This window comes from Danio rerio, chromosome 2, assembly GCF_049306965.1.
Source record: "Danio rerio strain Tuebingen ecotype United States chromosome 2, GRCz12tu, whole genome shotgun sequence".
In the NCBI taxonomy this organism is placed as follows: Eukaryota; Metazoa; Chordata; class Actinopteri; order Cypriniformes; family Danionidae; genus Danio; species Danio rerio.
The window spans coordinates 57,227,447-57,255,369 of NC_133177.1; the positions used below are offsets into that span (position 1 = coordinate 57,227,447).

Sequence of the window (27,923 nt, forward strand, 5' to 3'; positions counted from 1 at the left end):
CGATAATCCAGGTTTGCACATAAAATTAATTAGCATTTTTGGATGGAAACATAGCTAGTGATTTGCATAGTATTGATTGATTTGGATACAGGTTTTCAGCTTTCTTCATAATATTATCTTTTGTGTTCAACAGAATAAAGAAACTCATGAAAGTTCAAAACCACTTGTGTGGGTAAATTAAAATGATTGGAGCACTATCCCTTTTACTTTAAAGTCTTACAAAATTACTTCATTCATTCACTCTTCTTTGGCTTAGTACCTTTTTTATCAGGGGTCGCCACAGTGGAATGAACTGCCAACTCACACTCTCATATTCACACGCACTAGAGCCAGTTGAGTTTATTCAGTTAACCTATAGCGCATGTGTTTGGACTGTGGGGGAAACCGGGGAGCACCCGGAGGAAACCCACGCCAACATGAGGAAAACATGCAAACTCCAGACAGAAATGCCAACTGACCCAGCCGGGACTCGAACCAGCGACCTTCTTGCTGTGAGGCAACAGTGCTAACCACTTGGTCACAGTGCCGCCGCTTTATTTTATTTAATAAAATAATAAATAATTTTTAAAAAGCGTTTTTGACCAAGTGCATCCAGAATTTTTGGTTTCTACCCAGAATTTTCATTTGAGTGCATCCATAGTAAATTCCCTTTTTCTTTTGGCCACTATTAGTATAACCAATCAGCTAATTGTGTACAGATGAAGTTAGGAATCTTTCAATGTTTCCTATAATATTTTTTTTCTTTTGAAGAAAGAAAAAAAAAATCTTTTGTGATTTTAAGTTGGCTAGAATAAAAGTAGTTTAACAAAAGTTTTCTAAACCATTTTAAGGTCAATATTATTAGCCCCCTTCAGCAATATTGGTTTCGATTGTCTACACAACAATCCATCATCATACAATGAATTGCCTGGTTACTCTTACTTACCTAATTACCCTAGTTAAGTCTTTAGATGTCATTTTAACCTTCTATGGCTAAGTGGCCACATACGTGGACCTCACATTTTAGCTCTTAAGTGGCTATTTACAATAATAAATGTTTTATATTTTGTTACAGACATACAGTGTCATCCTGCAACTGTTTTGCAGCATATGAAATGTCCCAAACACTATTTTAACTGTCCAAAATGGGGGGGAAATGTTGTTTTTACTCTATAATAGTCTGTTTTATGTAAATTTGGACCACAAGTCCACATATATGGACATCATCTTTCTCTAAGTACATCATATCAAAAGATGACACTTAGGTTTTATTTTAATTAGGTTCCAATAAGCCAAAATGGCAAAGAGAAATAAATAATGCTTGTAAAAAAACACCTTAGGCCTTAATATAATATTAATATTAACATAATATTTGACTAGATATTCTTCAAGATACTAGTATTCAGCTTAACCTCTTTACGCTGAAAACTAGTATCTTAAAGAATATCTAGTTCAAGAGTTCACACTTAGCTGATGATTTATAAAAGCTTGTTTGGCATGCGGTCCCGGGAGAGAGCCCCAAGCTCAAGGACTCCTCGGGTCCGGGGCTTCCTCCCGTTTGGCAGAGCGAGAAGGGAGCCTGAGCTCGCCCGGAGAACCCGGGGAAAACCCACGCGGACACGGGGAGAACATACAAACTCCTCACAGAAACACCCACCGGTCCTGTGGGACCAGGGCCGGCAGTGTTCTTGCTGTGGGGCTCGCAGCGCTAACCATTGGGCCGCCGTGTCGCCCAGTCCGAGGTAAAGGAGGAGAAAAGGGGAGGAGGGGGGTTTCTTCCAAACGAAGATAAAGTGAACTGAAAACCGTGGTTATTTATAGTAGCTTAGGGCTCGTATGATTGGAAGATACCGAGACCGGCCGTGATAAATCATAAGCACGTGATCCTCTCAAAATTAATTTATGAATAAACCTCACAAAATATTATGTACTATAATCATGGCAAAGATAAAAAAATCAGTTATTGGAAATGAGTTATTAAAACTTATGTCTAGAAACGTTTTGAAAAAAATCTTCTTTCCGTTAAACAGAAATTGAGGAAAAAAATAAGGAGGGGTGTGTGTGGGGGGGTAATTTCGGAGAGCTAATGATTCTGACTTAGCATGTGTGTTGATAGCTGCTAGTTTGTAAAGCTTTGTTCACCTGAGCGGTCTGGCCTTCAACACCAGCATGCTGACAGCTATGATTTATGAGCAGTGACTGAGCGCCGGTGGCTGTAGAGGCATGTAGTATAAACACAGCGGCGACTGGAGGATGACATATTAAATCCTTTCTGTCATGTCTACATCTACCTAATCCACACCAACTCTGATGTAGGCATGTGCTGATGTTCAATATATCGTGATCATGAACATGCACAATATTGAGATCATGGCCATTTCAAAATACAGTGAAATAAATATTTATCGTTGAAACGTTTAGTGCTTTTTAGGAATATTCATGCTGTTGTATGTTCAGTGGCGTTCAGAACATTTCAAATGCTTGAAGACTTTATATGCCGTTTGCTTTCAAATAATGACATTTTCACATGTTAATCTGGCCCGTGACCATAACTTTTTGTAAAGTAAGGCTGCATTTGCTAACATTTGTCAATTTACAGCAGAAAAAATAAGTATTAAACATGTCATGTTTTTTCCTGGGCATAATATTTCTAATGGAATTGAAGCAGATTTTGGAAAAAAACCAAAACAATACAAACATAAAAATAAAACCAAACCAATAAAATACATAACACCATAAAATGACACCAGGAGAAAGTGCTGAACTACTGAAACATATTTAATACTGTATATAAAGGGCTTTTTTGCTGATGGCAACTTACAGACGCCTCTCATATGGAGAATGAAGTCACATGCATTGCTCAGGTGTGAGTTTTTCCACAGACTTTACAGTGTCAAAATCTTGATGGTTCTGTGGGTCTTGTCTATTAAAGCTGAGCTTTATTTTGTATGCTCTATTGGATTCAGGTCAGGTGATTGGCTGGGCCATTCTACAGCTTGTTTTTTTTTTTTTTTCTCTGAAAGCATTTGAGAGTTTCCTCGGCTGTTTTACATCATTGTCTTGCTGAAATGTCCACCCTGGTTTCATCCTCTTGCTAATGTAGATGTTGGACTGAAGCAGCTGTTATTAAATTACACTGAAGAAGAGCAGAGGGTTGCTGAAAAACTACTAATAGATTTCAGCTGCTGTCTGGGCTTTCACTGCTTTTCTGCTCCTTCCTTTCTTCATGTGTTAAATACTTTTTTCCCTGCGTTATTTCATTCTATTATGTGTAACTTCATTTGTAAACTAATTAGATTTGCTTTTAGCTTTAGCTTTGCATATATGGATTGCTTTGGTTGTTTTCTGAAAAGAATGGTGACGTGTTCAGTGCTTATTTCTCCCACTTTAACTTAATTCAGACCACAAAGAAATCATTAATTTTAGCTGATGCCAAAAAATAAAAAATAAATAAAATAAAAAGTTCTAATGGAGTTAATAACTTACGAAGTTCAGTTGTATTTCTTACTAACTTTCCATATAACAGTATTATGGTTATCACTGTTGATTTTAATGCATTGACTAACATTTATCAGTGTAAAGTGTTGCCTAATGTACTTTATCATCCCTTTGGAATTTTATTTTATATATATATATATATATATATATATATATATAATTTTTTTTTTTTTTTTTTTTTTTTTTCTGAACATGTACAAGCAATACACATTTGTTTTGTGGTTATTATACCTGTTAAAGTAATATTTTATGCAGCTTAGGCTAATATCTTGATAATACTGTTTACTATTGGATGCTAGATTAAGGGAAACATCATAATAACAATTATTTTGGTTGTAAAAAGGCTAATATATCAGTTATCAGCCTCTAAATCTTAAGAGTTATCAGTTATACAGTATCGATATTGATCCCTTTATCAGAGGAATGAATGTGAACTGCTTGAAAGAGGGCGTGTTATGATCCATTAATAGTTTTATCTTAATTAATGGTTTTTTCATAAATGTTGAAGGCCAAAATTGAAATTGAGTTGTGATTTAATTGCACAGCCCTGGCTTATACCGTGATAAAAGCTAAACAAGTAAACACAATAAGCCTAGTCTGATGTTGAGGAATTCTTACATTCGGAGATGAGTGAGCCTATGTCCTCGGTGGCTCTGGCTGTGCGGCGCAGCATTGTTTTGGATGAGGAGGATGATGATGATGATGATCGGGATTGGAGAATTGTGGCTGGAGGGTCTGCTGAGATCTGGAAGGGTTTTGGGTTTGAGGGCCCGACTGGTTGCGTGGTTCTCATAAGCAGGAGGAAAAACGAGGCACCAAACAGGATGAAGGCGAGGGTGACCTCTTTCCATACCCTCATCTTAGAGCAGCGTGGAGCATTGAAACTCTGAAAAAACAGATGTTAGACATACACGTTAGACACAAGCTGTAGATGTTTAGTTAAAGGGATAGATTAGTCACCTATGTTTTTTTTTTTGTTGAACACAAAAGATGATATTTTGAAGAAAGCTGAAAACCTGTAATCGTTGACTTTCATTGTAGGAAGAACAAATATCATAGAAGTGAATGGTTACAGGTTTAAACATTTTTTTTTTTCAAAATATCTTCTTCTTTCAAGAGTTCACACTTAGCTCATGATTTATACATACGTAGCTTGTTTGGCATGCTGTCAAAATCTAATTTACTTTCATTCTCTCAATCGCAGTGAAATAGGGGCTTCTGTTGTGTCTGTGTAAGACTGTCCAGCTAGGTTCACGCAGTGAATTGTGCACAGCTTCTGCACTATTATGTAGTTGGAGCGTTGTAAATACTTGCTCTTGCCTCCCTAGCCTAAGTAAGCTACAGCGACATAGCGCATATGAGATAAATGACGTCAGTACATAATAACCGGTTATGATTATTACTGAACCGATACTGAATTGTCCGCATCTGCATCATAGTGCACCGAAGAAACAATTCATTTTGACACCCCTAGAATAAACATTACAAATTTAGATTTCAAGTGGGCTTCAGTTGTATTAACAGGTACAACAAAACATTTAAAGTTGTTTTTAGATTTAATTTGAACAATATAGATAAAAAATATATATATATAATATTTGTTGTGATCTTATATTGATTATTTAATAGCGTCAACCAGAATTTGATGTTATTAATTGTTCTTATTTCTCTCTCCCTCTTTGTTGTGCTTGAATTAGTTGCATCACTGTCAGTCATGTGACACAAAACCCAACTACACTTGCCAGTGAACTCAGCACAGCAAATCTGAAGTACTATTTTTATGCTTTCCTACTTTTCAGAGCTTGGCAGTATAAATCATACAGTTCCTTCACAATGTTTCCCTTCTGCAATTCAGAAAAATAGTCACAATGCTCAATTTAAGTGACGATGCATGTACTTTCGAGGACTGTCTTTTGTATGTTGTGCATACTTGGCACACAGCGTTTTTAATAACCTTTAAGTCTACTATAAAGACTCACTGTCTGTGTTGAATGCTCCGAGATCATCTTGTTTGTACAGTATGAATGAGTTTGACTCTTTCAGGTCATGATCTTTTATCCGTATTGTCTGGTTTCCCCATCTTTACGAAGGCGTGTCCTTCAGAACATCTGCCAGGGTGGAGACCCCACAATCTTTGAACACAACAAGCCCAAACAATCAGACTCCCGATTCCTGAGGGCGAAATCTCTGTTTGAGTTGAGATCCATTCAATGCTAGGGAATTAAAGACAGTAAACAAACCTCATCAGGTCGAGTTGGAATCCTTGTTATGTTGTTGTTGCATTTATTTATTTATTTTTTTGCTTCTGATGAAATGTGAATTACTAACATTATTATTTCTGCTAAAATATTTAACAATTCTTTTTAAAAATGACCGTTCATGCAAATAATTTGATTACTGATGTCCATGTGTTTGCGTTGCCGGTGTGAAAATCAGCCCATGCACGTACTGAAACTTCCCTTTTCACGCAAACCCTTCCCTCTTTCACCAATCAACACTCTCACAATACCTAAACAAAGCTGGACTCAACCACTTTCCAGACTTTTTTCAAACTAGAGGTCTGAAAAAACCCTGCTGAGATGGGGGGGTGGGTGAGTGCAAGGGGGGGGGGGGTCGTGAATAAGAAAAAAAATTATAAAATAAATAAAATATGAATGATTAAATAAATAATTTAATAAATAAATAAAACTTACGAGAGTAAGGGGGGGATGTTGGGGGATTCTTGCTTGGAGGAGTACATTATTCTCAATATGGATTAAAGGGTCCCATGTTTTGTAAAATATCCTCGTTGTTCTTCTGAGAAGATTTTTTTTTTCTGTTTTCAAAAAAAGCATTACATCACCAAGCTGTCATTTCCCAACTTCAGCATTTAGTATTTATTTTTAGCTCAACTTTGAGCTGCTCTTGCCAATACAGAGTACCCCGGGGTCTCAAAAGCTTTGAAAAAGTCTTAAATCTTAAATTTGATTATCTCAAATTAAGGCTTTAATAGCCTTGAATTTGGTATACAAAGTCTTGGATATCGTTACAAAGGTCTTATTTTATTTAGTTATTTTTGCCTGGATTAAAGTTCATACCATAACAAAATTAACTGTTACTAATGTAGGCTAATTAAAAAATTCATGCAGCGTAACGTGCATCTCGCACTCCACGTCATAGCAGAAAGTTCGTCGTTGTAGCTTAGGCTACTATGGCGAGGGAGACGAGCGCAAGTATTTACAACGCTTCTACTTAACGCAGGAACTGTGCTCAATTTCGCTACATGTGTTTTCTGGACAGTCTTTCACTGACATTTACAGCAGAAGCTTCTATTTCACTGCGATTGAGAGAATAAAAGTAAACTATGTATCGTTCTCTCTCACTGTGGCCCTTTTGACCTGCTGTCTTGATTGTTACAGCGATATTTCTGGATGGAGGTCTGCATTCTCGCAGCTTTACCGCGGGAACCAACCAGATTTCTTGTGGCGCGGGAATACATTTCAGAGTGAGCGAGCAAGCAAGCGCGCGCATGTGTGTTTGTGTTTAAATGAGAGACCGTAATGCTGTGTGGTGCTTTGTGTCTATGTGTGTGTGTTTTTACAGACAGCGGTACCCCCCCCCCCCCTCCAAATATAAAACTGTGCATGCACCGAGATATTGAATTGAACCAAATTAATGGCATGATAATCGTAACCGAACTGTGAGACCAGAGTAGGTTCACGTCTCTAATTTCTACATTAGCAGCATTGCCACCACAGCCAAGGAACGTCCTATCTTACTGTGCTCAACACCAACTCTACCACATGTCTTTGAGCTGTGGAGGAAACCCACACGAATGCAGGGAGAACATGCAAACTCCACACAGAAACGTCAACTGACCCAGCCGAGGCTCGAACCAGCAGCCTTCTTGCTGTGAGGCGACAGCACTACCTACTGCACCACTGTGTTGCCCATTTTCATTTTTTTTATTGTATTATTATTATTAAAATCTATCATTTTTGATATATTTTTAAGATCTAATGTGCTGCATACAGTTGGCCAATCACAACTGACTAAGTCATCACCTGACCAATCACAGCAGATTAGCATCATACAAAGCAGGGATTTGGAAAAAGGTTTGGTTGAGTGACTTGTTTGGGAGTCCTTGAGAAAATCAGATCAAAACAAGGCCATATTACAAGAAAATGAAAGCATTTTTGACCTTGTAAAGTCAAACCCAAAATTATTTATACCACTGGTGGATTCTGACTTGTTCAAAGGTAAATAAAAGCTGAGAAATATATATATATTTTTCCACAGTGATGCGTCTTGTACAGCTTATGATAGAAGCCAGTGTCATTTCTGGTTAAAAAAAAACTTGCTGGTTAAATAAAAGTTACTAAAAGTCAGATTTTACCCAGGGTGTGAATAATAATTTGGGCTATACAAGGACTGCCAAACCCAAATATGAAATTTTCATAATCCATAATAGAAGCACTGTAATAACTCCAGCCAGTGTGTGTTGTGGTTTTGTGGAAATGTTGTAGTGCTTTCTTTCTTTTCTTCCATGCCGGTCTGCTGGTAGAAAGTTTCCATCCAGATCTTTGTGTTGTCTTTTGTTTATTCAGATACACACGGGTCGATGGAGCATATATATTTAAGCCTGCATGTGTGCACATATTTTCTTTCACGCTCTCAAAAGGCCGCATTCTTGTCCTGCTGAGGAATCCCTCTCAAACACTGTTGTTTTTGCAGTTGAACATCCTGATTGAAAAGTCGTATTGTTTTATTTATTTTTTTTTTTCTGTGCTATCAGAATAGTTGCTCTTGGGAAAACTCTTCTCCAGATGAGGAAATGGGTAACATTTTTAAGGACATATCCAGACTGTATGTTCTGGAAGTGTTTTGCCAGATTGAATGTATGTACGGTGGTCTTACAGGGTCACTGTGGCTGCCAAGTTAGGATGGTCTGAATTGTTGCAGCTGTTTTGTTGAGCACAAATATTTGAGTAATGCATGTTGGAATAACTGTTTTTTATTTTCTTTTAATTGCTACTAAATTTCACAAGTAACATGGTGATATAAACATGAAATCGAAATACTTAAGAAAATCAAAAAATTATTAACACTATAATATGTTCATTATATTTTTAATAAGCCAGTTATTATTTAATATTAAATGCATGTTTGAATTAGAGCTGCACGATTCTGACTAAAATGATGATTGCAAATTTTGTTTATTTATTTTTTTGGTTAAAATAAAGATCACGATTTGAGCCCACTTTCAAGGGTCTGTGACGAAAGTTGCGGGGCGAGTTACGCGCCGAAAAATGGTACGGAAGAAAAAAATAATAATAATAAGCAGTAGAGCATAGTACTAATGGGCTTTGCCTATGGCAAACGCCATTAATAACTCACTTATATTAACCTTTATTTTACATCTACAGAATCATGAGAAAATCGTGATCTTTATTTTAAGCCAAAAAAATCGCGATTCTCATTTTAGCCAGAATCGTGCAGCTCTAACGTACTGTACCTTGGTGACAAGCGGGACTGTGCCAGGGCAAACACAGCGATAGTGTCTGCTTGTCTTCTCCAAAAACAGCTTCTGCAGACACTGTGTGATGTTCTGAACGTTTATAATATTTTTGCGGCAGATAGATGCGAGTCGCTTTCTGTATGTCCAAAACCAAAAGATTCAGTAAAAGCAGAACGACCGCGATGTGGGTACGTCTTTTCATTTTGGCACTTTGCTTTCATGACCGTCACCTAGCAGCAGCTGTAAACAAAACAGCAGCTCTATGACGCAAGCGTGCCGTAGTTTAGAAGGAAAAAAGACAGTGTGAACACAAACCAACTGAGAAGGTGGCAAGGGGGGACAATCAAACTTGGGGATAGGGTCCAGGCACATGAACCAAGTGTGAAAGCACCCTTAGTCCATAATCAAAACCCCACCACCATTTTAACTGTTTGCTTCATCGATGGTTCATCCATAAAAACTAAAGCAAAACGTTCATGCACATTTACAGGAGTCTCTGAAATTAGCTATATTACATCACTGATATTTTACTCACAATCCATCCACAGCTGTTCAAAATAGACGATGACGTTTACATTTAATATACACCAATGACATCATAACATCATTCATCAAACATGTCCGACTCAATAATCAGCATGAAGCACAGCTCAAGATATTCATAACAGTCTGTGTAAATAAAGCAAAACGCCAATGCATTAGCAAAACGCCACCGATGGTAACGATTCACTTCAACAGGGCAATCAATCAAGCGTTCATCTCTGAAAACTCTAATTGCCGCTTGATTATTTGCACAGAAAGGCGAATAACCGTTAGCGCATGAATCTGAGAAGGGTTTATTGGTACAGCGGTGTATCTGAACACATTTTTCTGCCAAGATTATCCTGGATTTCTTGATTTTCGCACTCTTATGAAGTCATGTTCAAGCCCAAAATCAAAAGAAAAACAAATGAGAATTCGCTTGAAGAAAATGAAGGCTATTTTGAGGATCGTAACAATTATATGACATTGTTTTCATGAGATTTTGGGCAGAAATATGACTCGCGCATGTTTTCATGACACTGGTTTGAATAATGGTTATCTTATTTATTATGGTCTTTTGGAAGTGTACAATGAGTTGCCAGATCTGCATTTGTTCAAGTAACTAGAGTGATCATGTTGTGTCCAAAACACACACAACGGACGAGATAAAGAGACAAGAGCTTTCAAACAGCATGAGAAATTGATAACGAATTCCAGACTTATTAAAAAGACATCAATTTTGCTATTAAATGATGATAATAGCTTATGTTTACCCTTGTTTAGGCAGACATGAAGCTCTTTAGCTACAAAGACATGAAGAACAGCATCATAAAAGCAGGCCCATTAAAAATAAAATAAAATAAATTTAAGTGAAAAAAATACAAAAAAAAAAAAAAAATGAGAAATGAACAACAAGATCACATTCAAAAAATATTTTGCCGGTTGTTTAAACTATTTATTTAAAATAAGCTAAATCAACGCTATTCTTAAGCTTTTATCTGGGACAACTTGTTTTTGCATATGTAAGTGGGCTGAACATTAAACAATTAAGTGAACTTATTCGATTTGTGTTGAGACAACTTGGAGGAATTGTGTGGAACCCAGCATTTTTGACAGTGTAAAAGCATGTTCATTACAAAGGAAATAAAAATTAAAAATGAGACCTGAACAATGACGTCATAAAAGCATGTCCATAAGAAATAAAATAATCTACAATAAAAAACAAGAGCTTTCCAGCAGCCTGAGCAATTGAAAATTAATGCCATGGGCTTGTGAAAGAGAAACTGGAATTTTGCAGAAAAGATTTATGAATAAAGTGAGTCAAAGAGTCAAAGAGAAACATAATCATCACTTCCTGATAAACCAGCAGCAAATATCAGAAAAAAAAGTAGTTTTATGCGGTAGGAGAAGCCACTGTGGGATTTTTTTAAGCTCTGAGTTTTTCCTCGGAAGATGAAGACAAAACGCAATAAGCGCAATGTGGTGGCTTTTAGAGGTGTGAGACACTGTTTGGGAGATGCTCAAGACAGTTTTGGAGGTAATAATAATATAGCATAATAATAATAATAATACTAAACCAATGTGATGATGGACTTTGTCTAAGGCAGTGGTCCTCAAACGTTTTTTATCAAGTACCACCTCAGAAAAAAATGTCTCTCCAAGTACCGCAATAATGAGCAGTATTGAAATACAGTATCGTAGTAAGCCCAGTAAAGCAGCTACAGCTCTGGGGCCTCATGTATCAACGCTGCGTACGCACAAAAACTTTGCGTACGCCAGGTTTCACGCTCAGAATCGCTCACGTTTGGATTTACTAACGATGAACTGAACGTGGGAATGTGCGCAGCTTCACGGCAGCTTTCTGGCAGGCGTACGCACATTTTTTGTGCGTGTCTGTTTTATTTCCATTGGCGACTCCTAGAGGCAGTTGTGTTAAATTCCTCTCTACAAAGTGTCTGAGCCTTGCAATGGCAGCTGTATGAGACGGGTTCATCTAGCAGGTAAATAAGGTTTCCATACCATACAGTTGACCAGCTAAACATTAAAGCACAATTTGCAGCGGTCGCCTGTTTTCCCAATGTAATCTGAGCAATCTACCGCACGCACATTGCTATAAAGACACTATCTGAAGATGAATTTGCATGAGTGAATCAGAAACATTTCCATTCAATAAATGTGCAAATAAAATATGATGCACAAACTTATTGATGATTCCTACTTGTCTTTCTCGTGGTAAATAGTTGGCAAAGTCTGATATATAGCGGCGTGAAAAAAGAAGAAAGAGTTCATCAGACGCTGGATTCGAGCCGAGTTCATGCTCGAACGTGTCAAAACATGATCACATGCGTCTTAGGAGCGCGCCACTGAGACAGTTAAGAGTGCTGCTACATTTTACAGATATAAACCACACTATTTATTTTTTTTAATGCACTCAGTGCGATGTTCAGACCTAACTGTGTTAACCGCATCAGCTAAACTCTCCAACTCTATTTTTTTCTTTTGTTGTTAATTCCGGAGAACAAACTTGCAAATAACACCGCTTTTCTCCGGTCTACCTCCGAAAGCAGAACCTCCAATTCACATTCTGTTCAAAGTTTCTCTTTTTGCTTGCTTTTACCGTTGCTTTTTCGTTGGGTTTTTCCATTAGCATAGTCATTAGCATATTCATACGGGGGAGGAGGCAGGGAGGGGTTTTGTGCTCGTGCATGTTGCGCTCAGTTTCACGTTCATTCTGATGTACAAAAGAATATGCGTGAGATTCGGCGTACGCAGTGTTTCAGACATCTGAATTTTTTTCTGCGTACGCACATTTACAGCTTTGTGCATACGCAATGTTTTAGTATGATTTCCACGCAAATCTTCGTACATGAGGCCCCTGGACAGTTCAAAAACATGACAGATTAATTCCTTTTTTTTAAGAATATTTATTATTGTCAGCCACTTAAAACGCTAAATATGTTGAACGTTAACACTGTACTGTGTTCATATGTAAAATAAAATAAAAAAAACTTAAGTCAACATTTAAATTAAAATGTGCTTAAGGTAAAAAGAAAAGTGCTGTACTTAAAGGTAAAGTTTTGACATATAGTAGCTAATTCATCAACACCTAAAAATGTTGCCTGGACCTCAGAAATATAGGCTATATGTCATATAATAAATATTATTATATGTCATATTTATATATAAATCATGTTTGATAAATTTTGAAATATATGTAACATGTACATGTGACACATTTGATTCCTCCACGTACCACTAGAAGGAAGCCTGCGCACCACTATTGGTACACGCACCACAGTTTGAGAACCACTGGTCTAATGCATTTCACAATGAGCAAAACAACACTTCAGATGTTTTACAATGTGCTGGAAATGCTTTATTCATTAATGCATCCCATCAAGCACATTTTTATCATTCTAAATCACATGACTATGATACACACATTGATTTATTTGCTTAAAGTGTGTCCATTGTAGTTTATGCACACTTTTAAATATGAAAACAATTCAAATAAAAAAATAAACAATTTAAACATGAAAATAATGTTTGCATTAAGCAATTTTTAAGTGATAATTCAAAAATGTGCATATAAATAGGTGGATGGAAAGACAGAGACTGGCATGAAATATCAGCCGTGATCTGACTGACAAATGTTGTTTTTGCTGGAATAACTGTACCCTGTCATTCTCGAATCAATCTGATAATGTCAGTGTTCTGCAAAGCCATAATTTATCAGATTGTATCACACACGCATGCTTCTCAGAAACTGTGAAATGTGACAAGCCAACATGCGATTTCCTGCTAAACAATCTGTCTTTGCCAACTATATAGATAAGACTTGAGGTGACTGATGTCGTGGCGCATGAAAAGAAACAGATTCGCTCTCTTCCAGAGAAAATATTTGTTTTGTTTTCTCCCAAAAGCCCCTTCTGGCATGTGAACGCATTTCCTATTGAAATCAACAGAGCGTACTGAGGGTAGCCACATATTTAATCTTTGACAGGAGTGAAAAAAAATGAGTACAGCGTGTTCAGTGGATTATACTGTTGTTTAACAACAATCTGATTGTCCAGATGACAAAGCATCTTTCCAAAAAACAACTTTTGATAATAGAAATGAAGCACAGTTTAAGCTTTTTTAGTTGTGTGTGCCGTTTTAATACCCTCTGTTTCAATTCCTGTCATGTCAAGTACAGCATGGCATTAAAGAGACGGTCTAAAAATGCTGGCTTGTTCTAACACATGTTGGATCGTTCATCCATTCTCTGTCCTTCAGCTGATTCCCTTATTTATCAGGGGTCATCACAGCAGAATGAACCACCAACTATTCCAGCATGTTTTATATAGCAGATGCCCTTCCGGCTGCAACCCAGTACTGGGAAACACCCATACCAGTGTTTCCTCTAGGATTTTTTCCAGCTGTGGCGGCAGGTCTTTTACACAAATCTACCAACGACCTATGGTGTATTTTAGGGCTCTATTTTGACGGTCCATGCGCAAAACGCAGGGCGCAAACGCTTTCAGGGCGTGTCAGAACGCATTTTTGCTAATTTAAGGACGGGAGAATCAGCTTTGCGCCGTGGCGCATGGTCTAAAGGGGTTGAGTTTATTTTCTTAGTGAGTTATAGGTGTGTTTTGAGAATTGACCAATCAGAGTCTCATCTCCCATTACCTTTAAGAGCCAGCTGCGTCGCACCATAAGCGCATTTGCTATTAACATGACGTAAAGTAAGTTCACTTTTGCTTTTGCTCTCGTGGATAGGGAAACCTTACCGCACAGGCATCAGTTAGTCTATAAATAATTAATTTCGTTTGTTAAGCGCAAAGATTTGTTTCAAAACTATTTCTAAATTCAGTTCTAATTTCCAGCAAACGAATAAATGATTAATAATAACAAAGTGTGATCAAAATACTGAGTTATTTCCAAATACACCTGCTATGCCCCATATGGTCTAAAACCTGACAGGTGGACAAATCTAAGCTTGTTTTTAATAAAACAAATATAAATATGGATATAATAAATAATACTGCTAATAATAATAACATTATACAAAAGCGAATTGAATGAACTGAAAAAGCCTCCCGAGATGAAGAAAGTAAGGCAGTGGTTTTTAAATTCATGTAGGCTAGAAATTCTTATGTTTTGTAATATTTTAATCATTTATATTTATATCCTATATATATATCCTTATTATATATATATATCTTTAATATATTATATCTTTTTCATATGTAAAGATATTTGCATATTGCTCTACATCTTTTGTGTAGTGTGTAAGCCAGGCGCACTTTGCGCCAGACAATAGACCGACTTTGTTCTGGTCTAAAGATCAGACTATTTACAGTTTCTCAAAATAGCAACGCGCCAAAACACGCCTGCTTTTTTAGACCAGAAGGCTTATGGGCGCACATTTGAGAGCAAATGCATTTGCTACTGAAACAGTGTGGTGCAACACCTCAAAATGACCCTTGCGCCAAGCTCAAACTAGCAAAAGACTATTGCGCCTTGCGCCACATTGCGCCGAGTGTATGATAGAGCCCTTAATGACAAATGGAGAAATGTGGTGAGCGCATTATTAAACGTCAGGGTCATATTTATGTAACGTTAATACGAGCATGCCAATCTCTGCTTGCGCGATGATTTCCTCTGCTCGTGCACAAAACTTCTTGTACGCCCTCAAATACACTGCTGAAGTGCAGATCTTCTTGTGCGCTCTCAAGTCTTTGTATGCAGAATCGCAGACTTTATCTATAAATAAAGTACAGTTATGGAAACTGTGTTCATCTTAACTGAAAGCTACGGTGTTTGCTGGCCTCACGTATCACGCACCTGTCAGTAAGTCAATCAGTCTGTCTGCACGTCAACCTCAAGTGTTAAACAAATAATGCACAGCCCTACTACAGTAACAGAAATGTTTGGGCTGTCATAATTCACTTACCTTTTAATACGTTTTGGTGCGATTATCACCCACTATTAAAAACAACAACAATGAATAAATGTTTTCAATTAATTAAAAGCTGTAATGTAGCCATGGCGGGATGAATTTTGGTGTAGAAGAATGAATGTAGCGGAAACCATGCGTACACTCACATTCTCACACACACACTCATAGAGCCAATTTAGCTTATTAAATTCACGTATAGTGTGTGTTTGGACTGTGAGGCAAACTCTCATGCACACAACTCCACACAGAAATACCAACTGGCCCATAGCTGGGACTCAAACCAGCAACCTTTCTTGCTGTGAGCCACAATGCCACCCATCACAAGGTTGTTGTGCCATCCAATCAACATTTTAAACCACCAATTTTAGTTTAGTGTGAATGATTTGACACTTTGTTGTTTCTTACTGTGGATTGGCTTCGCATCTATCATTCATTTGATGATTCACACTGATCTTTTGTGTTCTGTCCGTTTAGTTTCAAATGAACTTGACCAAACCGGTCTGCCAAAAACAGCCTTGTTGTGATTTATGCTGTCGCTGCGGTTTGATATTCCACAGGCCGTGATGTGAGGTTTTTGCTTTTAGAGCCCACCCATAATATCAGTTTTGGTGTCGAACACAGCCAGCTGTAATTTCGACCATGACTCTGTGTGTGTTTAAAGTTTTCAAATGGCAATTACAAATGATTAGAAAACATGAAGTGTGACAAACTACCTGTTTCCTGGGCAGGTTTCTGTCAGCTCTGGAAAGCCTCTCACTTTCTCGATGTTCAAGCTGAAGAGAGAAACTTTCCAGAGCTGATGAAGAAATGGCAGGAAACGGTAGTTTGTCAGTCTCTCTTAGCAATTTCCAGTAAATGTACTGACGCTTTTAAAGTAAAATCTCAAGCACATTTTTCTTCTTTATTTTCTTCTGCTGACGATGATGTGACAATAAAAGTTGATTTGATTCCTATTTATTTATGTTTGTTTATTTATTTGTAGATTTTTATTTTTTTTTTGGATGATAACATTTGTTTGAATCATTTTGCCATTGTATTTTCTTGTAAGTTTCCCCGTACTCAGTTGCAGCTGGAAAGGCATCTGCTACGTAAAACATATGCTGGAATAGTTGGCGGTCCATTCCGCTGTGGCAACCCCTGATAAATCGGAGACTAACTGTACGTTCACACTGAAAATGGCGAGGAGCAGCACTGCGCGTCTTCGCTGGTGTGGGCGTCGAGGAGAGTTAAAATCAAGTTAACTTTTTGGCAATGAGGTATGACGAGGTTCGGCGGCAAGCAATCAGAATGAAAAAGTCCACCGCTTGAGAGGAATTCAGAGAAACACAGACCTGTGAACTTTGGTTCCGACCAACAGTTGCTCCCAAGGGTTTAATTATTGCAGTCGCTGGATTTCCAATTATTTACAATGTTTTTTTACAGGAACATGCATTTAAATAAGTTACTGCCGAGTTACTTATGTGCATTAATGTTTTATATATATATATATATATGTGTATATATATATATATATATATATATATATATATATATATATATATATATATATATATATATATATATATATTAGGGGTGTAACGATATTAAAACCGAACCGAAATATCGCGATACACCAGCCACGATACGTATCGCGAAACTCTCGTGGCGTACCGCGGTACTCTCACGCCCCCTGCTGCCCATTGTTGAGGTTGACGTCACTTGTCTCTAACTAATTGAACCAATTTAAACACATCTTTAATATCATATTTGATTAAATTGTTTTAGTAATGATGAGGATTTGTTCTAAATATTATATTCTAAAGTTAGTATTTTAGTGCATGTTATGTCATGTGACTTGAGTAAGCATCACACTCGTTACTACTGGACTCAGGATGGCTGCTTCACATAGTACTGAGATTGCAGATCCCCAAGACACGTTTAAGTCATCTGTGTGGAAACATTTTGGTTTTCCAGTTGAGTACAGGAATAGAATTCGTGTCGTAGACAAAGCGCACGCCTGTCTGTCTCAACTGTTTCACGAAACTTACTTCACGAAACTTACTTGTAAGGAAAAACATTTAAAAAGTGTGATAATTTCACAATGTGAGGGTGTAAGCAACAGAACTGCCAACAAAAGTGATTTAATGTACAAAAGTAAAACCAGAATAATGCCAGAATATACAAAAAAGAGAAATATTTACACTAATAAAAATAATATAATAAAGTAACAAATTTAAACAAAAGTATCAAACAAAATTTAATTAAACTCCAGCAAGGGGGTGATAGTGAAGACAAACAAAAGAAATAAATATAATAAAACAATTCTAACTCATGAATAACCCCTCTTACCTCGCTAAAACTGATGAAAAGAAAAAAAAGGTCTTCAGCGCCGTGCGCCGCATTCTTCCCTATACTGAATAAAATAAACAAAGATGACCTTCACCTCTTACCTGATGTCTTTAACAATACATTTTCTACGTGTTTGCAAAATGGAAATCGTATGACAGTTTCCCTATTCACCTTACACTAAGACTGAACTTGAGGAGATGCAGCTATATTGTCGGGAAGGAGCGGAGCTAAAAAATAATATACAAATCAATTGAAATAAAAATGTACAAACCTCACAAAATTACTTAAAGTGGGCAAAAGTAATGCAAAACAATTTTACCCAAACGAAAGTTTAGCAAAAACAACGAAAATCATAATCATGTCAGAAAAATACACGAAAAACGAGATCAAAGGAAAAAGTGCTCTCTCTCCCGCTCTTCCTGACATGCTTTTTACATTCCCGCGCTGCGTCGCCAAATGATGATAGATCGGTCTCCTGACCAATCAGCTGTCAAAAAGGCGGACCTACAGAAATGACAGGCATCAGCTGTTGTGAAGGCGGACCTACATAAATGACCGGCATAGAGGGAGCGGGAGAGAGAGAGAGAGAGATCGGGAGGCAAACATACAGCCGGCTACAACCCTAACATTAGTTTCAGACACAACCGCAATGTATTTTACTGGTGAATATGTCATGAAAAAACATTTTACAAACACATTATATGTATATTTTTTATTAATTTAAACGGAAACCTATCTATCTAAATGAAACCATAGATAATCAAAAATGAGCGTCTGTGTCTGCACAGAGATCAAGCTTCTCATCGGAGAATGTGGATAGTATGGTGTTTTTGAAGATCTTTCACTAGTCTACACTGCAGTTATTTATTTAATTTTAGTTTACTTAGTTAAGATGGCTGCACTAAAGAGAATAGTTTTTTTTCTGACTAGTCTATATTGGAGGTATTTATTTAATTCTAGTTGTTTACTCTGGTATCCTGACTGTACTAAAAATGCCATGACAAAGTTAATAAAGAAAAAGTTAAGATGTTCTTGTTATTAAGTGAATTGTCCCTTAGCATTGCTGTTAACATGACATCAACCCTAACCCCACAGCAAACAGAAACCGAACCGTACCGAACCGAACCGTGGCTCCAAAACCGTGAACCGAACCGTGCCTTTTGTGTATCGTTACACCCCTAATATATATATATATATATATATATATATATATATATATATATATATATATATATATATATATATATATATATATATATATATATATATATATATAAAAACCGGGAATCTCATGCGACAGTAACTGCTTCAGGATATTTCAGACATATGGACATATTTGATCATTAAGTGGAGCAAGGTTGTCAGCGTTGTCGCCAGGGTGGCAAGATCAACCTTTGATGCTCTTGCTGCCTTCGGTGTGAACGCACAGAAAGCCAAAGAAAAATACATGCTTCACAGCTTTTTTTTTTATTTATTTATTTTTTTAACTAAAAAGTTTGGTGTAGAAAAGCATTATTGTTAATGTACAGGCAAAACACTTTCAGTTATGGCTGATGATATGTAAATGGCCCCTGAATTACAAAAAAAAATCACATTGACAATTAAATTTAGTTGTCTTCTATAAAACAAAAAAACAGTACTCCAATAATTCATTCATTTATTTTATATTCAACTCAGTCCCTTTAATAATCTGGGGTTGCCACAGCGGAATGAACTGCCAACTTATCCAGCATATGTTTTTAAGCAGCGGATGCCCTTCCAACCACAACCCATCACTGGGAAACACCCATACACACTCATTTACACTCATACACTACGGACAATTTTAGCTTACCCAATTCACCTACAGCGCATGTCTTTGGACTGTGGGGTAAACCAGAGCACCTGAAGGAAAACCACAAAAACACTGGGAGAACATGCTAACTCCACACAGAAACACCAACTGACCTAGCCGAGGCTCAAACCAGCGATCTTCTTGCTGTGAGGCGACAGCACTACCCACTGCGCCACCCTACTCCAAAAATCTTTATTTATAATTTCAGAATGTAATTTGTGTGTGTGTGTTTAATATAGTATACACTTTCCCCCCCCCATTCCTTTTCAATTCAGTTTTTTTCACAATGCAGTATTATATCGTCATAATACAGGGATTCCCTGATGATGTCACCAGGCCTATCACAATCTCTCTTTTTTTTTTTTTTGTCATTCGATATATTGCACTAAAACATATTGTGATTAAACAATGTTGTCATTTTAAGATAATTTTATGCCATATTATAAAGCCAGAATGACTACATGGCAGCATAATGCAAGTACACTCTTCTAAAGAACACATTTTATTCTTAATAATATTTAATGTAATTATAGACATTTTAACAATTTGCCATTTGGAATCAGAATGTGAAAACGCATATCCTAAATAAATAATAATAGATATTACCAAAAAAAGAGCAAGATAAATAGTAACGAGTAAATACTACAGTCTTTGACCATTCTGACACCTACAATAGAGATATGTTGCACAATCAGCTAAAAATCTGTTGATAGAATTGTTTTTTTATGTATGGGCGATATGCAGTTGAAGTCGGAATTATTAGCCCCTAACCCCCCCTTATTAGCTCCTTGAAGCAATTTTTTTTCAATAGTATACAGAACAAACCATCATCATACAATCACTTGCCTAATTACCCTAACCTGCCTAGTTGACCTAATTAACCTAGTTAAACCTTTTAAATGTTACTTTAAGCTGTATAAAAGTGTCTTGAAATATGTCTAATCAAATATTATTTACTGTCATCGTGGCAAAGATGAAATAAATCCGTTATTAGAAATGAGTTGTTAAAACTATTATTTTTAGATATGTGCTGACAAATATTTTATAAGTTTAACAGAAAATGGGGGAAAAATAAAAGAAGGGGGGGGGGCAAAACCATTTTTTTTAATGTCTGATGGTAAATCATACTAAACGTTTACTGTTTTAGGTCAAAAGTTTACACAAATTTCCTTGGTATTTTTTTAGCTTGGCTTTTAATCTGTTTAACTTTGGTCAAATCTTTTGGGTCTCCTTCCACAAGCTTCTCACAATAGTTTGCAGGAATTGTGGCCCATTCCTCCTTACAGTATTGGTGTAACTGAGTCAGATTTGTAGGCTGTCTTGCTCGCACAAGCTTTTTCAACTCTGCCCGCAAATTTTCTATAGAATTGAGATCAGGGCTTTGTGATGGCCACTCTAAAACATCCACTCTGTTATCCTTAAAGCACATTTTAACTAATTTGGCAGTATGCTTAGGGTCATGGTCTGTTTGGAAGACCCATTTGTGGCCAAGTTTTAATTTTCTTGCTGATGTCTTGAGATGTTGCTTCAGTATTTCTACATAATGTTCTTTCTTCATGATGCCATCTATGCTGTGAAGTGGACCGCTCCCTCCTGCAGCAAAACAGCCCCACAACATGATGCTGCTGCCCCCATACATCACAGTTGGGATGGTGTTCCTAGGTTTGTAAGCTTCCCCTTTATCCTCCAAATGTAACATCGGTCATTACGGCCAAACAGTTCAATCTTAGTTCCATCAGACCACAGGACATGTCTCCAAACATTAGAGTGTCTCCACAAATTTGTATTTTTCCCAGTGTAATTTAGCAAATTGTAATCTGGCCTTTTTGTTGATTCTGGTTTGTTGATTTTCCCATGTTGTCACAGAAGGAAGCAGTGTGTTTGAGGTTTTTCCTTAAATACTATTCTACAGTTGTGCCTCCAATTAACACAAATGTTGTCAATTAGCCAATCAGAAACTTCCAAAACCTTGACACCATCATCATCATCTGAGCTTTTTCAGAGGCGTAATAATATTATTGTGTGTAAACTTGATTTGAAGAAAAGTTATACCAATTTCTCAAAAAATATCTCTCATCATTCTGCTATTAAGCATAACCGAAACAAATTTGATAATCCTAAAAGACAAAAAGTTTAGTCACATTAACATCTTACTTTTTTTAAATGGTGATGTGCCTTTTTATACAGTGTATGTAAACTTCTGGTTTTAACTGTAAATGCAATTTATAGTAGCTTGTAAAGAATTCATCGTTTTATGTTGACTGGGATGATTCTGTAAGAAACATAACTAAAATAATTTTCATATAATGATGATAATCATAATAACAATATTACAAAAACAATAATAATAATGCTAATAATATTTTTAAGAATAACTTTAAGGGGTGGCATGGTGGCTCAGTGGTTAGCACTATCACCACACAGCAAGAAGATCGCTGGTTTCCCCCTATTAACACACACACACACACACACACACACACACACACACACACTAAAAGTCATACCCAACATGAACAGTCTACAACACAGACCAATGTAACATGGCCAGATTTTGTTTGAATCTTTTGTTGGAGTCATTTCAGTTCATTAATTGATTCTGTGAAGCCTAAGAGCCACTTAATATGTAATCAAAAAGGATGGTACCTTCTTAGGACCCCGGTATACTTAAAAAAAACAAAAAAAAAAGTACTTAAATGTCGTAATTTCAAACAAAATCCAGCAATAACTATATTCTTTTTAGATATATATATATATATATATATATATATATATATATATATATATATATATATATATTTTGCGTACGTTTACTTCTAGAGAGTTTCTCATTCCACAGAGGTCAGACAGGAGAACAACAGCAACATCAACATGAACAAACTAGAGAGTCAAGTAGCAGCTAGAGCAGAGCAGATGTTTATGGAACTTTTCTCCTCTCACAGCATTGTTGTCGTGTTTAGTAGACTGGTACGCATGAGCAATAATCTAGCATTGTGAATGTTTGAAAGCAGTACAGTCACTCAGCCTCTCAGAATTTCTTTTTGCTCTAAAATGAAAATCAAAAAAGTTTGTTCTTCCTTTTCACTTATAGTATACCGGCTCCTTTACACTCTTCACCTAAAAGAGCAGGCACATGAAGCTTTGGTCACTTCATCTGCCTGGGTGAGGGCCTAGCTACGCTCAGTCCGTGATGGGGCAGAAAGGTGGCGTCTGGCCGGCAGAAGGGGGACAGGAACGCACTCCACAGATCAGGCCGGGATTAGCACTAATGCGGCCTGCTTTATCAGGCATCACGTGGCCTAACACCTGGGATTGGCTCGCGGGGTGTGGAAGCAGCCGGCCAAGATAATCTCACTGTCGCCTCATCCGTGGGACACACACACACACACACACACACATATACACACGCACGCACACACGCACCCACAAGGTATATCTATCTATCTATCTATCTATCTATCTATCTATCTATCTATCTATCTGTCTGTCTGTCTGTCTGTCTGTCTGTCTGTCTGTCTGTCTGTCTGTCTGTCTGTCTGTCTCTGTCTGTCTGTCTGTCTGTCTGTCTGTCAAAATAAATCATAATACAACATTTGTAATATTCATGTTTATTGTTAGTTACTACTTTTAATTTTGTATTATTATATGAAGCCAGATCAGTCTCTAAAATAATGCATTTACAAAGTAAAATTCATAGATGCACAGCACAATTCGTATTTACAATATGAATATGAATTTATTTATAAATTCAAAACACAATTAAAAAATAAATCAAGTAAAAATCATGAATATTTTCAACAAATGAATTGGATTTGAGTAGTTTTGAATGAGGTTTTGCACTTAAGAACTTGATTTGTGTAGTTTTGAATCGTGTTTTGAATGTACAAATTGCATTTGTGTAATTTTGAATGGTGTTTTGAATTTACATATTGATCAGCCACAGATTGGTATCGGCCAATAACCACATTTCATAACTCGATCAATATTCGCTAATCTGGCCGATCTCATAAACTGATAACAATTGTTTGTTTACGAGTTTACAAGCAGAGGATGTACAAGAACTGAAATCTTTTTACATATCAGAACTGAAAGTTCTTTGTTTTCAACAATATTGCAAGCTCATTAAAAGATCAAATATATATTTAAAAAAAATTGTTAGGAAATTTTTTTTTTACTTGAATATTTAATAATATAACTTATACTGTTTGCAGCAAACAGTAGTTTATGGTGCATGTATGGGTGTTTTCCGGTGTTTTTGTGGGTTTCCAAAGTCCAAAAAACATACGCTATAGGTGAATTGGGTGAACTAAACTTGTCCGTAGTGTATGTATGTGTGTGAATGAGTGTATAGGTGTTTCCCAGTGATGGTTAGCAGATGGAAGGGCATCCTCTTTGTAAAACATATGCTGAATAAGTTGGCGGTTCATTCTGCTATGCCGACCCCAGATTAATAAAGGGACTAATCCGAATAGAAAACTAGTGAATGATTGAGTATCTGGACCTATTTCCTTTTAGTTAAGACATAATGGATTTATAGGTGTGCTTTTTAACTTCTTATGCATCAAATATGCACTTCAAACTTCATTGAGCCATGTTGAATTCTTCTTCCATCATTTGCAGTATTTACAAACTGCTGTCAGTGATTTTCTTACCATTTTTTGTGTCCGTTTTATTTATATTATTTTCTGTGAAGCTGCTTCTGATCATGACATGTCCACTCAATGGTTATAAGAGACATGCTAAAGGTATTATATGCAATATCTTTAATTTATTGTCTGAGATAAGGAGAGATCTTCATTTAAGTATCATGCTTAGAGGGAAAATGTGCTTTAAGCATTATAAAGCTTAATGTATCAGAATTGGTACTTGGTTTCAGCTGCAAAAAATCTGATCAGAGCATCCCTAATAATGATATACAGTTGAAGTCAGAATTATTAGCCCCCCCTGTTCATTTTTTCCTGGATTTCTGTTTAACGGAGAATTTTCTTCAACACAATTCTAAACATAATAGTTTTAATAACTCATTTCTAATAACTGATTTCTTCTATCTTTGCCATGATGACATTAAATAATATTTGACTTGATTTTGAAGACACTTCCATACAGCTTAAAGTGACATTTAAAGGCTTAACTAACTAGATTAATTAGGTTAACCAGGCAGGTTGGGGTAATTAATGGGCCAGACGGAATCTGAAGACGTTTTTTGGTAAAAATCTGCAGATTTTTGCGGAATTTTTCGGGGAATGTCATAACTAAAACCTTTAATATGTGAAATAAAAAACAATATATTTTTAACTGTTATTTAATGCTTAATGCAAATCCAATAAGATTCACTTAATTTGGTAACCAAAGCAAGTCTCTTATAATATCTCTACTGAAAGACAGAAAATAATACTTTACAAATGGGATTGCTCATAAATCAGATGAACATTTTTATATTAGTGAATAATATTACTGTAATTAAAAAACTGAATAAATATAGATTTACACACTTTTACTCAAGTAAATAAACAGAATTAATGAAAGGCTAAAAATCTGCGGAATTCTTCGCGCACGCAGATTCCGTATGGGCCTAGTATTTAGGCAAGTTATTAAATAACGATGGTTTGTTCTGTACACCAGTGGTCCCCAACCACCGGGCCGCGGACCGGTACCGGTCCGTGGAACAATTGGTACCGGGCCACATAAGAAATCATAAATTAATTCTGTAGAAAATATTCCCCCCGCGACTTGGTTTCTTCCACTCACCCCCGCCATCTCATGTGAAATGGACTATGCCAAAATCCACCACGGAGCGGGAAGAACGATCGCTAGAATATCTCAGTGGTGGTTGTTGATAAAGTTATAAAACAGGAATTATAGAGTCCAAATCAGCAGAGCATTTAAGGACTGTGCATATATGTGTGCGTGCATCGCTAAGTACCCGAAATCATTGCAATATGTATCTATATGGAGTTTCACATAATCATACTCATTAGGGCTGTAACATGCCAATGCATACATTTAATTCGGCTATACGGTTGTATTATTGTTAATATGTTCGTCAGTTGAAATGTTTTTGCACAGATGTTATGTATTTGATGCATATAAATCTTGATTGAAACATAATCAGACTGCAATAGTGCAACTAGCGCATGCGCACTGAGTTGTTCATGATTAACCTGGATGCACGAGCGCAGCAGCTGTGTTCACGTGAAGAATCCCCCCACCCACCCACCTCTGGCCCACATCGGTCCGTTGTAAAATTGACAACAGTTGACCGGTCCGCTTTGATAAAAAGGTTGGCTTAAAGGGGTTTATAATTTTGACCTTCAAAATGTTTTTTAAAAAATTAAAAGCTGCTTTTATTCTGGTGAAAATACAACTAATTAGACTTTGTCAAGAAGCAAAAAAATTATCAGACATACTGAAAATTTCCTTGCTCCGTTAAACATAATTTGGGAAATATTTTAAAAAGGGTTGGGTTAAGGTTATTCAATTCAAAGGTAATTCATGGGGGGGGCTAATAATTCTGACTTCAACTGTATTTATGCAAATTAATAATTTATGTAGACTTATATGTTGTATTTCCTATTGGTTTTTTTGTTATTATTTCTTTTAGATTGGCTGGAATAAAAAGATCTTTGAATATTATTAGCCCCCATTCAAATTTAGAGTCTCTTTTATTGGCTGCAGAACAAACCACTGTTGTCTAATGACTTGCATAATTAATCTAACTTGCCTAATTGATCTAATTAACCTAGTCGAAGGTGCAGTAGGTGATCTGCCAAAATGCTAATCGCTTAGCATTTTATCTTTGGACGGCAGGGAGGGATTGTGATTCAAAGCCACGCCTCCTGAAATTGCAAACGTGCGCACCGCGTCACATCAGCAGACAACCCATTAGTTCATGTCATTCGCCAGTTAGTTGGTGTTTGGCCGTCGGCGTGCAGGAATTACATTTATTACTAAGCCAAACTTACATGCTATTTCAGAGCGAATATTCAGAATAGCATGGTAAACAATATAGTGAGGCTGTCAATGGTCAAAAATGAACCAATGTGAATATAAAAGAACTTCCTCAATAAATCAAGCTAGGCGGAATAGCGCTATTTACTGATGTTTTGCTGTTAAACTAAATAAAAATCTGCGTTATCGATGTGCCTGTGATTGTCTCGTGAACGTGCGGCGCTCATGCATGTGCGAATGGCAGATCTGCGTGAAAAGATGTACAAAAGTCCAAATCCACATTTGCTGAGAGACAGTTTGAGCTACTTATCGGAATTATGGGAGATGTCGGACCGATTCTATTTAATTGGATGAACATTTTTTAGTTTTATTTCTTACCCAGAATATAAAAATACATATAAACACATTTAGATCATTTACTTTAATCATTACTGTTGGACTGTGAAGAGACTTTCAACAAGCACAACAAGACATGTTTCTGAAGACAATCACCTACTGCACCTTTAAGCCTTTTAATTACACTTTAAGATGAATACTAGTTTTTACAAAATTACTAGTAAAATAATGTTATATATTGTGTTAATAATTTTAAATTCAGCACAGAAATGGAGTTAATGAATTAACAAAAGTTCATTAGCGGGGCCACGCCTAACCCAATCACTTTCCTCGTCTCCTATTTAGAGGAAGTGGACCCTCCCTAAACCGTTTGTCTCAGATTCTCGCTCCCTCCCACCCAATTCCCCTCTTAAAGCCTGGTTCTTACTTCTGCGTCAAGTGACCGGCGTAACCCACGACGCATGCAACGCGCGTAGCTGTGCATTTATATTTCTGTGCGCTGTCTTTGTTGGGCTGCATCACACTTTCGAAACGCTAGTTGGCCGTGAGGTGTTAATGAGTTTCTTCGCTGCTTTTTTGCTTTTCCTGAACACTTCCGGGATGTACAAGGGGCTCAAACTCGCTCATTTTGAGGCAGGAACCGGCGGACGTGCAACAACTTTAGCTATGAGGTAAACACAGAACAAAACTTTCCATCCGGAGCTCCTTCACGGGACTCCACACTTGTAAACAATCGCTCCACCAGGCTCACACTGAGCTCTCGGTCCCGCCCAGACTCGTCAGCGCTACCAAGCCGACCAATCACAGAGCTTGCTCTACGCATCGTTGCGACGTGTAGTTACATTTTTTGAGAGGTGCACGTCAGCGACGGCCTTGGCGAAGGGCTATGCGTCAGCACCGTAGCATACGCCAACGTTTGACGCAGAAGTATAAATCAGCCTTCACTTATCCACTCATTCCCTACACCCCCTCCCTCCCCTCCCTATACCTCTTAACACCCCTATCCTCTTCAATAGGCTGAATCGGGGGGTGGGGGGGTC

General features: G+C 37.0%; 1 protein-coding gene across 1 annotated transcript in view; it reads right to left on the bottom strand.

Moving 5' to 3' along the window:
- Positions 1–27,923, bottom strand: part of LOC103910147 (uncharacterized) — a 58,311-nt gene that overhangs the window by 14,042 nt on the left and 16,346 nt on the right. The window contains exon 3 of the mRNA XM_009298925.5: positions 4,096–4,363. Coding sequence (XP_009297200.2) covers positions 4,096–4,336 — 241 coding nt within the window. The 5' untranslated portion in view covers positions 4,337–4,363. The remainder of the gene's footprint in view (positions 1–4,095; positions 4,364–27,923) is intronic.